This window comes from Chenopodium album, chromosome 25 (assembly GCF_948465745.1).
Source record: "Chenopodium album chromosome 25, dcCheAlbu1.1, whole genome shotgun sequence".
Taxonomy (NCBI): Eukaryota; Viridiplantae; Streptophyta; class Magnoliopsida; order Caryophyllales; family Amaranthaceae; genus Chenopodium; species Chenopodium album.
Genome location: NC_137858.1, coordinates 8817345 through 8834156, shown reverse-complemented (window position 1 = coordinate 8834156; position 16812 = coordinate 8817345). Strand labels below are relative to the sequence as shown.

General features: G+C 34.1%; 1 protein-coding gene across 2 annotated transcripts; it reads left to right on the top strand.

Moving 5' to 3' along the window:
• Positions 1-1521: 1521 nt before the first annotated feature.
• On the top strand, positions 1522-7504 carry LOC145613434 (putative L-ascorbate peroxidase 6, chloroplastic/mitochondrial). 2 transcript variants are annotated; one of them, XM_081668535.1, is made up of 12 exons: positions 1522-1731; positions 1818-1955; positions 3486-3606; positions 4124-4224; positions 4317-4404; positions 4731-4798; positions 4879-4965; positions 5449-5523; positions 5606-5683; positions 5785-5889; positions 6943-7017; positions 7297-7504. In XM_081668535.1, the coding sequence occupies exons 1-12, from the start codon at positions 1537-1539 to the stop codon at positions 7447-7449; spliced, it is 1284 nt and encodes a 427-aa protein (XP_081524661.1). In that variant the 5' UTR covers positions 1522-1536; the 3' UTR covers positions 7450-7504. The 2 variants fall into 2 exon arrangements, with proteins under 2 accessions (XP_081524661.1, XP_081524662.1); XM_081668536.1 differs by having other exon boundaries at positions 7116-7456.
• The last annotated feature ends 9308 nt before the right edge of the window (positions 7505-16812 follow it).

Sequence of the window (16812 nt, the reverse complement as noted above, 5' to 3'; positions counted from 1 at the left end):
ATGTGGACCCAAGATACATTACCAATGAGAGAATGCCACATCAGCAAAGGCAAAAAAAAAAAGAGGGAAAAAGAGGGGGGAAAATTTCACCCTTATTGGCGCTTAAGGAGCTCTATAAGCAGGAAAGATGTTGGCGAAATTCTTGGCGCCTAACATCATTAGATGCAGAATTTTATTTGTTTTTTTTTCCTGAAATATATATTAATTCATCAATGATATTATCACAACCATTATATCAGTTAAGATGAGCATGCTGCCGGAGAAGATGAACAGGACACCGAAAAAGATGAACATGACATCTGAGAAAATGATGGAATCCAGTGCCGACAATTACTACGATTGATAATATTATCTTCTCTTGTGGCACGTTATAAACCACTAAAACTAATACAAATTCTTAAATGAACCTGGTTCACACTAATTTATTGTGGACCATTAATATTATATAAACTATGGTTGTTTTATTAATAAAAAAAAAAGTCACTATAATAAAAATAAGGTCACTATGTTGAAAAAAAGTCATTTTGGTAATATATAGGCTACAAGAGGTTAATTTTTTGATGAAATATTTTATATACTGGTCAATATGAATAATAAAGGTCATTATGTTAAAATTAGGGTCATAACGTCGTATTCAAGTTCACTACAATATTAAATGTTATACATGTTTTAATGAAGGTTACAATGTTAAAAATAAGGTTACTATGTTAAATATAAGGGTCACTATGTTCAATATAATGTCAGTTACGTGTGTATAAATCTCGGGTCCACAATAATATTATTGTGGACCAGGTCCACGCAAGTCTTTTTGTAAAACTAAAATTTAATTTTATACTCTAGGATGAATGTATAAAAACGTTGAAGTTGTTTTAAGGGGAATTATTTGATATAACTTGAATGAAAATTAGATTAAAATTTTCTCTCTCTTGGACTTTCAGAATTTGCTGCAACAATTAGGAAAAGGAGTGTTTTAATTGGACAGCATGATATTAATTGATGATTAGATTAGGACGGGACAGTGACAAAGCAGCTTCAAGGTTTTTTTTCAGACTCCATCGTCGCCTATTTCGTCATTTCTCTCTGCAATGTTCATTGAGTCATTTGAGTGTTGCAGAGATGATTTTTTTTTTTTTTTTTTTTTTTTTTTGGCAAAATAATAATAAATTAATTGTATTGGAAATGACAATTAATTTGAAATTCAAACCTCTTAATTTTCATTTAAATTTGAATGAAAATTGAAAATTAGTGGATCTTGGGCCCCAAATATAGAACCAATGACATGCTGCCATGTCACAATGTATGTGGTTCCCACATACATTGAATGTATGTGTAGCTTTTTCGCTAATGACTACAATATTTGACTAACCACATTATAATTCAACCCTTAATCTCGTTTTAATCAATTAAACCCCAAAAAACGAAAAACACACGTGGCATCCCTTCAGCTTGTAATCCCAAAATCCAGGAGAGAGAAAAACCACTCAATCAACCTCACTCTTAACAATAAAACCACCTTCTTCAGTCTTCCCCATTCAAATGACCGATCCTTTATCAATGGCATCATCCTTCTCTTCCACCGCCGCCGCCGCAACAACCGCCGCTGCAACCGCCGCTTCTCGTCTTCTTCCTCCGTCTTCCATCTCTCGTCTTTCTCTCTCATCTTCTTCTTCTTCGTCTTCCTTCAAATGTCTCCGATCATCTCCTCTCGTTTCTCACCTCTTTCTGAGACAGGTTATTCTTCTATTTCCGCCATTTTTGAGGCTTTTGAGGTTTTTTTTTTTGGAATTTTTGGTGATTTTTTTGGTTTTTTTTGGTAGAGAGAAGGTTCGGTTTATGCGACGAAGACGAGGTTTAGTACGAAGTGTTATGCTTATGCTTCGGATCCTGCGCAGTTGAAGAATGCTAGGGAGGATATTAAGGAGCTTCTTCAGACTAAGTTTTGTCATCCGATTATGGTGATTTTCTTCTTTTTTTTGTTGATTTTTTGTGTTGTTTGTTTGATTTTTGTTGCGATGTTTTTGAGGTTTAGGTTTTATATGTTGAGTGGAGAATATTTTTTGAGCTTTTTGCAATTGGTTGGAATTTGATAGTCGCGTTGATAGTGTAATTTGAATTAGTGATGTGACGACTATATTTGGACGGAGTGAGTGATTAGATACTACTGTATTAGATAGGTTTGAGTTAATTGACTGAGATAGGTGTATTTGAAGCTAGTCTATTCGAGTATTCGACTCGTGTTTATGAATATTCGATGTGTGGCAAATTGGCATCGAGTTGAGCCTTTCGAAAAATTAGTATACTTAAGTGAACATGATTGTGAGCTTTACTTGAGGTGCATTTGGTATTCTTATGGTAGTCTTTTACAATGAGCTTGTTGTGTTAGTTTATGTTTTGGTGATGTACTGATGTCGATTGCTTAACTGCTTTAGAAACCTCATCAACTTAGTCAATTTTTGACAAAACTTGGAGGAGAAGTGAATAGAAATGAGTCAATTTGAGTACCAACATCAATTGAAGGTACCACTATTTCCACCATAATATTAATTATGTGGGATTGAATTCTTTCATACCTCACTCTCCTAGGAGACTAGGAAAGAACATAACATTTCTCTACATGATGAGGAGAGAGTTTTAAATAAGATAGTGAAATACGTGATATTGTTTTCCATCTTTGACAATTCTTTTAACAAATTGGCATTTTATGCTCCCTAATATCTTAAAATATCATTTGAACGCCAATATAAAGATATCGTTAAATTATATAAGAGTATGCTCCTTTCGTCCCCCTATAGAAGTCGCATTTCACGATATTGGGGTGTTTGGTGTAGTTGATGCTGGTGATAATAATTTTTTTCTACCCTACATAAAATGATTTGCATAAACAGAATAGAAACACTTGATTGTATGCCTTTAAGTTTACAACTTAACGTATATTGGTGGCTCAGTTTGGACATCTTGTACTGTCAAGAAAAAGTTTTACTTCTTTAGATAGCTAAGACTCAACTGACCCAAGCTTATGATCTGAAGCAAAGTGTTGTTGCTTAAAATTAAATGAATATGTGTTCATTTCAATAATTGTACCACGTCTATGTGGAGATAATTGTAATCATGTTTGGTTGAAAACAAGTACATCCTCTGTTTTTTTATTAACTGCATCAATTTCCTCTTTGGGAAGCTCTATATTATTTGCGTCAATACTATTATAGAAACCTTATGCTTGTGTAGTTACTTTTCTACCCACTACTTCATTGGTTCCTCTCTCCCTTTCTTATTGTTATGTTATCACATATTCACATGGGTACATTGGACAATTTATGCTCTTTTCCCCTTTCCTTAAACTTTATGCTGCTTCCAATTGATGTGGTTATTAAATATTGAAGTATATTTGTGTCTACTAAACAAATTTTCACTCTCTGCATTCATGTCAAGAAGATATTATATTTTGTTCAAGACTGAGCTAGAGGAACTTACCACTTTACTTGTAGGTTCGCTTAGGTTGGCATGATGCTGGTACTTATAATAAGGATATTAAAGAATGGCCACAAAGAGGTGGAGCCAATGGCAGTCTGAGGTTTGAGGCTGAGCTCAAACACGGAGCTAATGCAGGTAATAAGAAGTTCTCCTTAATATGCTCTCTTTGGCAGTGGACATCTTTTTCCTCCTTTATTTGAAAATATATGGTAAAAAGTAAGCATAATCTCTGTCCACTTTGACCTTCTTCAATGTCAATGCTTTTGAAATAATAATAATAAAAAAAAAAGATATAGCGAATGATTTTTTATCCCTGTACAAAGAAAAAAAAATGAGAGATAAGTTGCTTTTTTTTAGAGTTCCCACATGCCAATTTTTGGGATGGCTTTCAATTCATTATCATCTGCATCTTTTTACTCTTCTATGATACTTCACTCCTAGATTTTGTAATATATAGTATATTATTTTAATTCACTCCTGATTGTATGTATGTTCAAAGGGAAACTTTTCTTTAATGGGGTCTATTCCTTAACAGGAATAAACCTGTTAATGAAAGAAGGAATGCTGTGTCTGTTGTGGTGTACTTTCTTCTTATAATATTTGTTATATGAAGGAAAACACAGGTGATTAATTGGTGGATGTGGTGCTGCAGGTCTTATAAATGCCTTGAAACTTCTCCAGCCCATAAAAGACAAGTACTCTGGAGTGACATATGCAGATCTATTCCAGTTGGCTAGCGCTACTGCAATAGAGGTTTTCTCATCTTTTCTCATATTTATTTAAGTAACAATTGAGAAGGATGGAAGTTGGAACTTTATTAATCAAATTGTTGGAACATATTTTAGGAGGCTGGTGGTCCTAAGATACCAATGAAGTATGGAAGAGTGGATGTGACAGGGCCAGAGCAGTGCCCAGAAGAAGGAAGGCTTCCTGGTAAGAGGAATTTTCACAGATCTACATTCTGATGATTTGATAACAAAGTTCAGCGTAGCAATGCCAAGGTTTTACATGGGTTATCACCATGGACTTTCACTATATACACCCATTTAATAAAGCAATGGGTTTGATTAAAGTACAGCTAGAGGACAATATATCCTCATAAAAATTCACATATTCCGTATAATTTGTAAAAATCAGATCAATTCCTGTGTTTCTCCCCAACTTTACACTTCTTGATCTCTCTCTTGCTGATATTTATGCTGCTTGGTGCTTTTATGTTGCTTTGCTGCTTTTCTGAATGTCGAATTTCCCTTATTCAGATGCTGGGCCTCCTTCACCTGCTCAACATCTACGTGATGTTTTCTACAGAATGGGTTTGAATGATAAGGTTAAGAGTGTTTTATGTGGATTATCAACTGTTACGTGAATTGGGCAATCATATTCACTATGAGCTGTTTTTGTTGATAGGATATAGTAGCATTATCTGGAGCACATACATTGGGAAGGTCTAGACCTGAACGCAGTGGTTGGGGCAAACCAGAGACTAAATACACGGTAATTCTATAATTTTCTTTGAATGGAAAGAACATTTACCCTCAGCTCCCTCCCTCTGTGGCCCTCTGATTTTCTGAATAGCAATTCTAAGATGGAAATTTATGTTGTTGACACAAAAGTGTTGTTCTTGTAACTGGTAATCTTGATTATTTCAATGAAATGTGTCTAGCTATTATATTTCTTACTGGTATACAATTCCTTGGAACATATAACTTACCATGCCATACATTGCATAAGTTTGAGAAACATAATGGTTTTACAGTTGTCTGTCTTTCTTTTCTTTTTCCCTTGTATCTGTCTATCCAATCTCATTGCATGACATTGCTGCATAATAAGCACATGTCTGAAAGTCTTAAAGTGTATCAGCCCTGGCCACTTTTACCTCAGACTGGTATCCAAAAAATTAGCATCAGGGCCATCAGAGGCCCCGAGTATTTACACTATTTGTTAAATTGATACAATTGCACTCTTCTCAATCATCAGAAAGATGGACCGGGAGCTCCAGGAGGGCAGTCCTGGACTGTGCAGTGGTTGAAGTTTGATAACTCCTATTTTAAGGTTTGTATCATTTCAAATTGGTTTAGTCATCACAAACAAGAGGTTTAGCCCTACTTGCGCTAATTTATATTGCTTGATTCAGGATATTAAAGAGAAGAGAGATGCAGATTTGCTTGTTTTGCCAACTGATGCTGCTCTTTTCGAAGATCCATCTTTCAAGGTAAAAAAAAAAAAAAAAAGCAATGCCTAATGCAATAGAAATGCAACAATTGTGCTGCACATGATCCTTGTGTTCATTGTACTGAAATAATATTATTATAGGTATATGCTGAGAAATATGCAGCTGATCAGGATGCATTTTTCAAGGATTATGCTGAATCCCATGCCAAGTTGAGCAACCAAGGAGCCAAATTTGACCCACCTGAGGTCTGTCTCATTCTCAATTCTCATGTACATGTGCTTCTTGCTTTTGTCATATTTGATTCTCCTCGTGTATACAGTTTTTATTTTTTGGGATGGGTGAGGTAGTAGGCCTATGCCAAGTTTCCATTAGATACTGAAAGACAGAATTAGGAAACCCTTCTAGCCAGATTTTACCTAGTTCATCATTGCTTACAATAAAGCTGGGAGTTGGGGAGGCTATCAGCACTATCAACTATTAGTATTAGTATTGACAGGATGAGCTACATTGCCAATGCAATCTTCTGCTGTATTTCTCTCTCAAAATTTGTGATTGGAAGAGTAAGAGCTGAAAGTAGAAAGAAGATCCTTAAGTTCATAAACAAGCATATCGTTTTATTAAAGATTTCAAAAAAAAAAGGCATTTTATTGCTTATATGACAATGGTTATTGGCTTATCGCCCTCAATATCCATATCAGTAAAGTCTTGCTGTTGCGCGTAAAGAATACCATTGCAAGTGATTGGATCCTGCCATATGAAGAGAGATGAGAAAGGAACGTAATGGGGAGGACTCCCTCCTCTCATTTGCCCGAGTGCGTAGCCTTGCTCCCGCTAAACAAAGTCTGACATGGGCAGGAGGTGCTGCTCTTCTGGTATAAGTTATAAAAACATTGGAATGACTTAAAGGGGATGTCACAAAGGAGGGCTAAGGTTAAAATTATTGTGGCCTCTAGACATACCAAGCTTGAGGGCCAGAGGTATCTTATGGTATTCAGGTCTTTTGCCATTGCTTTATGCCATATTTGTTACAAAGCATATTGATAGGCACGGAGTACACATGTCTTCTACAGTATGAAGTTTTTTTATTTATCTTTCTTTTAAGTTTACTGGTGCCAGATATTTGAAATGGTCAAGACTAGACATTTTGAGTTTTCTTCCTAGATTTCTGAAACTGAAATCTTCCCCAGCAATCTGCTTGATTTATTCTTATATCTTGTTTACCTTCGACTTTTTTCTTGTTGATTTTAGTTCACCTTCAAAGAGTTCAAACTAGACTAATAGGACTGGATGTTGGACAGGGTTTCTCTCTTGATGGAAGTCCAGCTGGAGCAGCGCCAGAGAAGTTTGAAGCAGCCAAGTACTCATCTAACAAGGTTTGTTACAGTGATCTCTCTTAGTAAAATACAAGCACTTAAACATCCATCATATTGTTCGATTATTCATCTCCATTGCTTTTTCATGGCTGCTGCAGGATTAAAGAAAAGAAACACAAAAGTGTCATTTTTCGTGTGACTTTTGTCTTTTTTAATAAACACAAGATGAAGCTTTTTTCTTGTGTAGTCAGTCACATCTAAACTTGGAAGAGTCTATCTAAGTCGTGGAGAAGAATAAATTCAAATGAGTGTGTTGTGTGTTGCTTATTTGAATTGCAGAGCGAGCTATCGGACTCCATGAAGCAAAAGATTCGCGCTGAATACGAAGGTTTTGGTGGTAGCCCTGATAAGCCTCTCCCAACAAACTACTTCCTAAACATTATGGTTGTGATTGGAGTTTTGGCTATTCTATCATATCTTGCCGGAAATTGATTTAGTTTGATGAGTTTTTTCCATTTATAATATAACGGCATTTGTTTATACTTTATATGCAATCCCTCCAAAGATCTTTATCACGTCATATACAAGTATGAATCCCTGTTAATTTCTTGACCTTTTGTTATCTATAATGATAACTAAAAAGCACAACTTTCTTGATTCAAGCTTTTCTTGTGATTATCTCAAACTACGCCATAAAAAATAAAAATAAGACTACATGGAAGGAATAGAAAATGCTGTAATGTATGAGACGTAAGGAATTTAGCAATAACCAAGCTATAAATTGATGGCTAGACAAGTATTAATTTGTGCACATAAGGATTTATGTTTCGAAAGATACAAATTCGAATTGCACCGTATGTCTGTGCAGCTCGTGCTCAATTAGCTAGTGTGCGCATGCTCATATATGTAATATGGTATATAGTCTGATAGTCTCTCAATCTCTGTAAATCAAGAGGTAGGAGAGGGACTGGAGGGTGATGCCAAATTGTAAATAGATGGTACTTCGTACTAGATAGTAGAAGCAAACGATATGCTTTGTCGATCAACCTATTTAATGTTTAATTGTCTATGTTTAATAATTTAGGTCACGAGTTTGTAGTACTATATGTAGGTAAAACCGTAGAATATGTACTTGATATTCGTCCTCAAGAGTACTTTTGTATAATTTTATAATGTTGCTGATAGACTTTACTAAAATGAAGTAATAATAAATTAATAATGACGACCAAAATTGATTTAAGTGTTTGCAAACTATAAAATCCAATTTAGCATTTAGAAATAATACTAATACTCCCTCCATCTCCGAAAGAACGATCCATTTGGGTTGATTACGCGGGTATTAAGAAAGTTAAATAAAAAGAAGTAAAAGTATATTGAAAAGATAAATTTACATGAGGTTTGTAAAAAAATAGAGAGAGAAAGTAATAAAATTACATGCAAAATCAAAATTTTATATCGAAAAGTTAATTTTGCACAATATTGTTACAAATTGGTGGGTGTTTTAATGCAGATCGGTCATTCTTTTTGGGATTAAAATTAGGCCAAGTGGGTCGTTCTTTCAGGGACGGAGGTAGTACAATAAGATGAATTACTTCATATATTGTGCGAGTCAAATAAGAAACATGTTTATCATAAATATGACACAAACACCAACAAGTGTTGGCGTGAGTGGTTAAGGGCCTCTTGCTCCTTGGGTTCGAGCCTTGGGTATGGAAAAAATCCCAGCCAGGAGGGATGCTGCCCATCGAGGTACCCATGCAAACTCCTGCGGGAGATTAGTCCACTCGCCAAAGGCGGTGGGAACTCCTCGTAGTAGTACCCAAAAAAAAAAAACGACACAAACTCAATCACAACGTTAATAAGGATTTTGTTTTAAGTGAATTAATAAGGTTACTAATGGACTGCTTGTAAATCATCTAGAGAGTAAAATCTTTGATCTAAAGACGATGGGTGTAGGCTGACAAATTTGACTTTATCTTTAATTTCATTACAACGTTGTATAGCATCGTTACATACAATTTCGTGCAACAACTGTTTTACTATTTCCAAAGTTCGAATGAAGATTCCATTAGTTTAGGTAAAGATTCTAAAAAAGAATCTTCTTTTAGCTAAAGTCAACCCTCCTGAGCTCAAAATGCTGGGAAATGGGAATCCATAATTTTCTAATTTTTTTTTTTTGAAGAAAGTAATTTCCTAAAAATTTAGATACTGCAAAACTATGAACTTCCATTGGTTTTGCTTGCATGTCCATGCACGTTTACTTTGAATAATATTGTGTTTTAATTTTTTTACCCCCTCCTTTATTTATTTATTTTCTTTAATTCCTTGTTGGTTTAAATTATTACTGTCCATAATTGAGCAGTGTGCTCTACTGCTCTACTTGTTTAATCGAAGATGTTGTGCAATTTAGTACGAAGTATGATTGTTTTTGTTTAAACACTGTAGAGTCCGATGAAAACTGCAATATAAAATCAATCAATTGAGAGTAAATAATTTCTCTTTACAGGACCGCGCATTCGTTTAAGAAATTTTTAATGCATGCATTAGTAGTATATCTTTAACTTTTTGTAGTTTTGTTTTCAGTTTTCAGTTTTTTACATTTTCCTAATTTCTTTATGTGTTAAAATCACAAATAGGGCAAGCTTGCTTGTTGCTCTAACGAATTTTTTCCATTTTAAAGTCGTGGATGCGCTTATTAATTTAAATTAGTTGTAACCTCAAGTAGGGCAAAACCTTATAATGTATAGGCGAACAATTTTTTAAGGGGTACATCTTAGCTAAGTGACGAGCAACCACGTTGTCATCCCATTTTACATGACTAAAAGAGATCGAATTAAACCTACAACTTAAAGCACGTATGACATAACCGACAACTACGTGATTATTAATCCGAAACAATGTAGTAAGTCATAATTAAAAACCTATATCCTAAATAAACAAGGATAAGCACATCATCCTTTTAAAACATGGGGAGTTCATTAGTCAATGAGATTCCTCTTGCAATTTAGTTAGTAACAATTCCGACTAGCTTAGTGAAATCATTGTATATGCTACACAATCACATTATTATTGGATGTTACATTAAAGTACATGTATTTGATGATGATAACTTCGAAAATTTGTCAGTGTTAGGAATAATGCTGGATTAGTGATAATGATTTAATTTTCGATATTACAATCATAGAAAGTAGTGAAAAACAGACAAATATCCAGCATAAATTAATGCTTACGATAGATTTGCTTGATTTGTAGGTTACCTATCATTGATTTGATCACTTAATCGATGTACTTCTCTAATCCAAATTGCATCCTTTAATTTATGTTTAAGATTGGAGAAGAATAATTAAATTAGCTAAAGCGAGCTATTAAAGAGAGGGTAGTGTAGACTGATATATAATTCTATGAATTATTTATTTACTTGTCCGTTTTTCAATAATTCTTAGATCAATCGAATTCTTACAAATTACAAATAAAATCAAGTAAATAAATACAAGTACTTCATAATTTATTTATTTTTGACAAGAGTACTATATATTTAAGACAATGTTGTGTTTACTTTATTGTACTTATCTTATTTTACGCTCTGTAAATCAATGTGCAACATAGATTGTTAGCTAACCTATTGACTAATTCTTGATAAACGAAAATGAAAACTAGACAAATTAAAATGAAAAAGGAGAAATTATTTACCTTTTCAAATTCACCAAACTCATGCTCTAAGAGCACTAAGACCTTACTATATATAGGCATATAGCACTCCACTTTATAGGAAGAAAAAAGACGCACCAAAATCAAAAATACAAAGTGTGGCCATGCCATACAACATGCATGATACACATGCCAACCAAACGACAAGTCTTTGGCAAAATGAAGGACATAATTGTAGGCCTGGATTTGCATTAATGTGTATTTATTGTAAACCCAAAAAATATACACAATGATATCATGCTTCCCATTTTGGGAACACGTGATAACTCATACAGGGTTTTACAATCATACTACTGCTACTACTACTCGTACCCTTTTTTTAAAAAAAAGGGTAATGTTATATGTAGCCCTAAGGGGTATATATAAGCGTTAAATATACTCTTATAAATTGTATAAAATTAGAAATTCATGATAAAAACACGCGTAAATCAGTATAATTAGTGTTTATATTTTGATGATTTCTTAACTTTTTACGACTTTCAAGTGTAAATTTAATGCTTATATGTAGCCCTAAGGGCTATGTATAGCATTTTCCTAAAATAAATATTATTAAGAAGAACAAAAAGTTCATATTACAGATTAAGTTCCCTGCTAATAATTTTAGGGCACAGATAAATTAAATTTGCAAGGTCGGTCAACAAGATAACTACATAAATTTAATGTGGCACAACTCGCACAAGTACAATAAACATGAGAAAATGTGGATGAAAACTATGAAATCCATGAAAACTAACTAGAAAATCTTATTTGTACCATTAACATTATTAGATCATAATTCTAAAATATATGTGTTTGTTTTTGGAAAAATAATGAACTTATGGGGGAATCAACAACGATTTGGTTAGGTTTTGATCTGAATTACTTTCACCCCTAATCCTAAAGTGTAAAATGTCTCATATGTCAATTCGGCCCAGTTAATTTGCATATACACATAGATGATATAGAAGATTATAGATGTTTCATATGAGTAATAAAGTATATGATTCGATATAGTTATTACAACATCATTTAATTGCTAGGTTGCTGGCTTACTATTATTACAGTTGATGGTCGATGATGACGAATATTGTACATTAATGATGTTGGAAAGGATTTAAGTTTCATAATGTCATTAAATTGTTGGAATTGAATATATGAAGTACGTACCTTCAATTTATATAAATGCTAATTCATTCGCAGCAATTTCTTGTCTAGTACGTACTACATACTATACTTGGGTTATCATGAAAGGGATCATTAGATCGGACATAGAAAACCATTATAGAAAAATCAAATACTACTATACTAGTATATATAAAAAATAAATTGTATCTTTGATGATGTTTGTACATAACGTTTAAAATCAACCCTTTTTCTTAAAGAAATAAAATTAAAGTAGTAAAAGTACTGCATATGATTTTTTTTTTTTCTATAAAAAATATAGAGTATTTTTTGTCTGTTTTTGTGAAACAAAATTACGTAGTATGGACTATGGAGAGCTATAGTACTATTGATTATAATATCGATATAATTAATTAGGTTTGATTTTTTTTTTTTTAATCGATATAATCCCTTAGGGTAGGTATGCCATATAAGTAATTTGAGATACGTACTTTAATTTGTTAAAATTATTTAATTGGCTTAAATGTAATTCTTTTATTACCATTTTCTCCGGTCAAAATATGTTTACATGTGAACTCTAATTAGACGAATTAAAAAAACACTACGTAGTAGTTAATATGTTGTTAAATTGTAAATATCTATATCAAAGCATAAAACACGAAAAAAAATTATTTATACTTCAAAATTCAAAAAAAAATATTACATAGTTTAATTTATCAACAGTCTTTCTTTACCAATTTTTATTTTTTGCATTGGTATTGAATTTCTTGTTTAGATTAAGTACAAGTGAAATAGTTGAACAGAAAAAGGTATACATATAGACAATTTTGATCAATTTAATTATCCTTTGGTATAGGATTTCTTGTTTAGATTAAGTAGGTTCAACTGTCTAAAACTTTTATCACCACCTTTTATTCTTCTTTTGTAATTTGGCGGGTCGTATACGTAGTTGCAATATGCATGCATTAAAAAATCAAAGTCATATAAATGTCCATAAAAAGGGTCAAAGTTTAAGAATGTAGAAAAATTGACACTTGCTAATTAAATTAAATACCCTGTAAATTCAATATTATTCTAAGCAAATTAAATGAAATGTACGTTGATTATATTATGGTATCCTAGTCTTTTTTGTTTTTGATAGATATTATAGGATTATTATAATATTTGTCGCAGAGTAGGATATATTTGTATATATTTGTGATATAGTTTGTATTCTTATCGTACTAGGTTTCCTAACAAGATTAGGACTAGTATTGTAACATTATATATATTATTCAATGGTACACACTCCAACCCAAGGAGTTTTCCCGAAATCTAACATGGTATCACAGCCTAGATTTTTTAGGGTTCCACAAAATTAATTTTTTCCTAAAAAATTCGATCCTTTCTTTCTTCCGCATACTCTAATCTCTCGTGGTTAATTCATCACTAAATTTGCTACCTTTTTTTTTTTTTTTTTTTTTTGTCTTGTTTGCTGCCACATCAAGCCTTCAAATTATTTTAATTTGACTTACAGTAGCATAGTTTTTCGGTTTCCTTAGCAATGGCCAAGGATGATCAACCACCCACATCTCCAGCCCACTCCGCAACATGGCTGCGGAGGCCCAGTTCCAGCCGCGGGTGGGCTGCGGTCTTCACTGCCCACGCCAACTCCGGACAACAGCCCAGCCACGCGTAGTCCACCATATACACCGCCACCTTTGCGTGGCGTTCCTCCCATACAACCAACTCGGCCACCACCTCCCTCGCCCCGTGTCACCCGTAGTCAACGGGGTATTTTTAAACCCAACCCGAAATATTGTAACCTCACAGTTCAACCTTCGGGTCCCACTCTTCATAAATCACCCCTTCCAAAGTCCTATAAACAAGCTTTAAATGACCATAATTGGAATGCGGCGATGAATGATGAATATGGTGCTTTAATTAAGACAGGGACATGGGAATTGGTGCCTAGGCCTGCGGGGGTGAACATTGTTAATTGCATGTGGCTATTTAAACATAAATACAAGTCTAATGGTGACCTTGAAAGGCACAAAGCTCGTCTTGTATGTGATGGCAGGTCGCAGGAAATTGGTGTGGATTGTGATGAGACTTTCAGTCCGGTAGTTAAACCGGCCACTATTCGTACTGTTCTCAGTTTAGCTATGGCTAAAAAGTGGTCGATACATCAATTAGATGTCAAAAATGCTTTTTTACATGGTGACTTGCAGGAAACTGTTTACATGCGCCAACCTCCGGGTTTTATTGATCAGAAAGCACCCACTCATGTTTGTCGACTCCGCAGGGCTCTCTATGGATTGAAACAAGCTCCCAGAGCTTGGTACCAACGCTTTGCAAATTTTCTCATCAAATTGGGTTTTGTCATCTCTCAGAGTGACAACTCTCTGTTTGTTTTTCGACAGGGTGATGATATGGCATATTTGCTTCTATATGTTGATGATATTATATTAACTACCTCTTCTGACAAGTTGCGTGCAGGGATCATATCTCAGTTACAAACTGAGTTCCCTATGACTGATTTGGGTCCGTTGAGTTATTTTTTAGGGATAGCGGTAACCCGTACTCCCTCTTATTTGCTACTTTCACAGGGAAAGTATGCACAGGAGATTTTAGAGCGTGCAGGTATGGGCTCATGTAAACCTGCAGCTACTCCAGTTGACACTAAGTCAAAACTTAGTGCAGATGCAGGACCACCGTTTCGGGATCCGACTTTGTATCGTAGTTTAGCAGGTGCTCTTCAGTACCTCACTTTCACTAGGCCAGATATTGCCTATGCGGTACAACAGGTGTGTCTTTTTATGCATGATCCTCGGGAACCTCACTTTGAGGCATTGAAACGCATTCTGCGTTATGTTCAGGGTACCATTGATCACGGCTTACATTTATATCCGACTGTTTCTCATCGACTTATTACTTACACTGACGCTGACTGGGGAGGTTGTCCCGATACCCGACGTTCCACATCGGGCTATTGTTGTTTCCTTGGGGACAACCTCGTGTCTTGGTCATCTAAGCGTCAGCATACTTTGTCTAAGTCGAGTGCAGAAGCGGAATATCGAGGCGTCGCGAATGTTGTCTCAGAGGCATGTTGGCTTCGTAATCTTTTACTTGAGTTACATTGTCCTCTACGGCAGGCTACTATTGTTTATTGTGATAATGTCAGTGCTATCTACCTTTCTGGCAACCCGGTACAACACCAACGCACCAAACATGTGGAGATGGATATTCATTTTGTTCGAGAAAAGGTTGCTTTGGGACAAGTTCGGGTTTTGCATGTTCCTACTAGATATCAGTTTGCAGACATTTTCACCAAAGGCCTACCACGAGACTTATTTTTGGAATTTAGGTCCAGTCTTAGCGTTCGCCCTCCTCCCGCTACGACTGCGGGGGTGTGATAGATATTATAGGATTATTATAATATTTGTCGCAGAGTAGGATATATTTGTATATATTTGTGATATAGTTTGTATTCTTATCGTACTAGGTTTCCTAACAAGATTAGGACTAGTATTGTAACATTATATATATTATTCAATGGTACACACTCCAACCCAAGGAGTTTTCCCGAAATCTAACAGTTTTGTTACGGATTATTTATAATATGAAAGCAACTTGGATATAGTGAAAATGACAAATGAAATATAATAACAATGGGAGCAAGTAAACAATTTTTCTAATTTTAAAAAATTAAGGATGATATAGGACATGATTGATGTAAGTTGTTAAAAAAAATTAAAATTTTAAACATGAAATCAAGAGATTTTTTCTTAAAATTAGGGGAAAATCATACTTAAAATTGGAGTAATCGACCTCCCTCCAATCAGGGAAGAAACCTCTATCTTAATTAAGCAATCTCAAAATGTCATCCTCGTGATAATTAAATGATCGCAATTAGCGTAGTCTCTACAAAATGGAAGCAGACCAGACACAGGGATCTCAACCCATTGAAAATTTCAGCAATTTGAGGAATTTTTTTAAAAAAAATAGTATTGTCAAGTAAACCATCACAATACTCCAACTATAATAAGATTGTGTCGCATTTTTCTCCCAAAAAATTCACTTGTTTCTTCATGGGTGCTCCCTCCTTCGTCGTCTCAAGAATCTTAACTTCATCTCCCTTGTTTAGTTATTCCTAAAGAGTTAACATGTTTAAGACTTGTTCTTTAGACAAAGGTCCAAATATAGTCTAAGATTCGATTACTACTAATGATAATTAAAAAACATGAAATGAGTCTAATACGAAATATGACTCATTAATAAATTGTTTTCCTTGTAATTTTAGAAACATCTACTTGTGATTTCTAGATAAGAAGGAATGGTGAGGTCAAAGTCTAATCAACAAAAGTGGGCCCATTGGATCTGAAGTAGTTGGTCTAAATCGGCCCACTTCAATCAATTAAAAAGAAAAAGGGTATTTCAATTCCAAATTTAAAGTAGACAAACAACTTTAATTAAGCTTATAATTTATTGGATGAAAGTCCCCATCTAAAATTCTATTTCTTCCAAAATTAATTTTTCACAAACTTTATAATAAAGCGAGATTTTATTTCCTTTTCTCAAATTTTTTTGGCAACAAATAAAGTCTTCCTACTTTTTTTCAATTCTTTGTTTTTTTTCAATTCTTTGTGAAGTTTAAAAAGGGCAAGAAAAATTAAAAGTTGAAAATCTTTTTCTTGATTGTCTCTTTCACCAAAAACATTCTATACTTTTCTTCACCTAACACTTTTTCTACATTTTCATTAATTTATGTAGGAATTTGGCAATTTGATGCTGACATGTATTTTGGATGATCAACTCCATTAAGTTAATACCCTTAAAAGAATACGTAACTAATATTAAATGACAATTTTGATCTTCCGTGGGGTATTAGTCTATTAGATAATGTTTTTAATAGGTTGTGGATTCGGTTTCTTATCGACGTAAACATTTATGTAAACAAGATTCCGATCTCATATGAGTCATCATATCATGACTACTAGAGTAATTTTAATCAACACACTTATCCGATACACATTTTACATCCCTATTACTTTTTAATATCATACC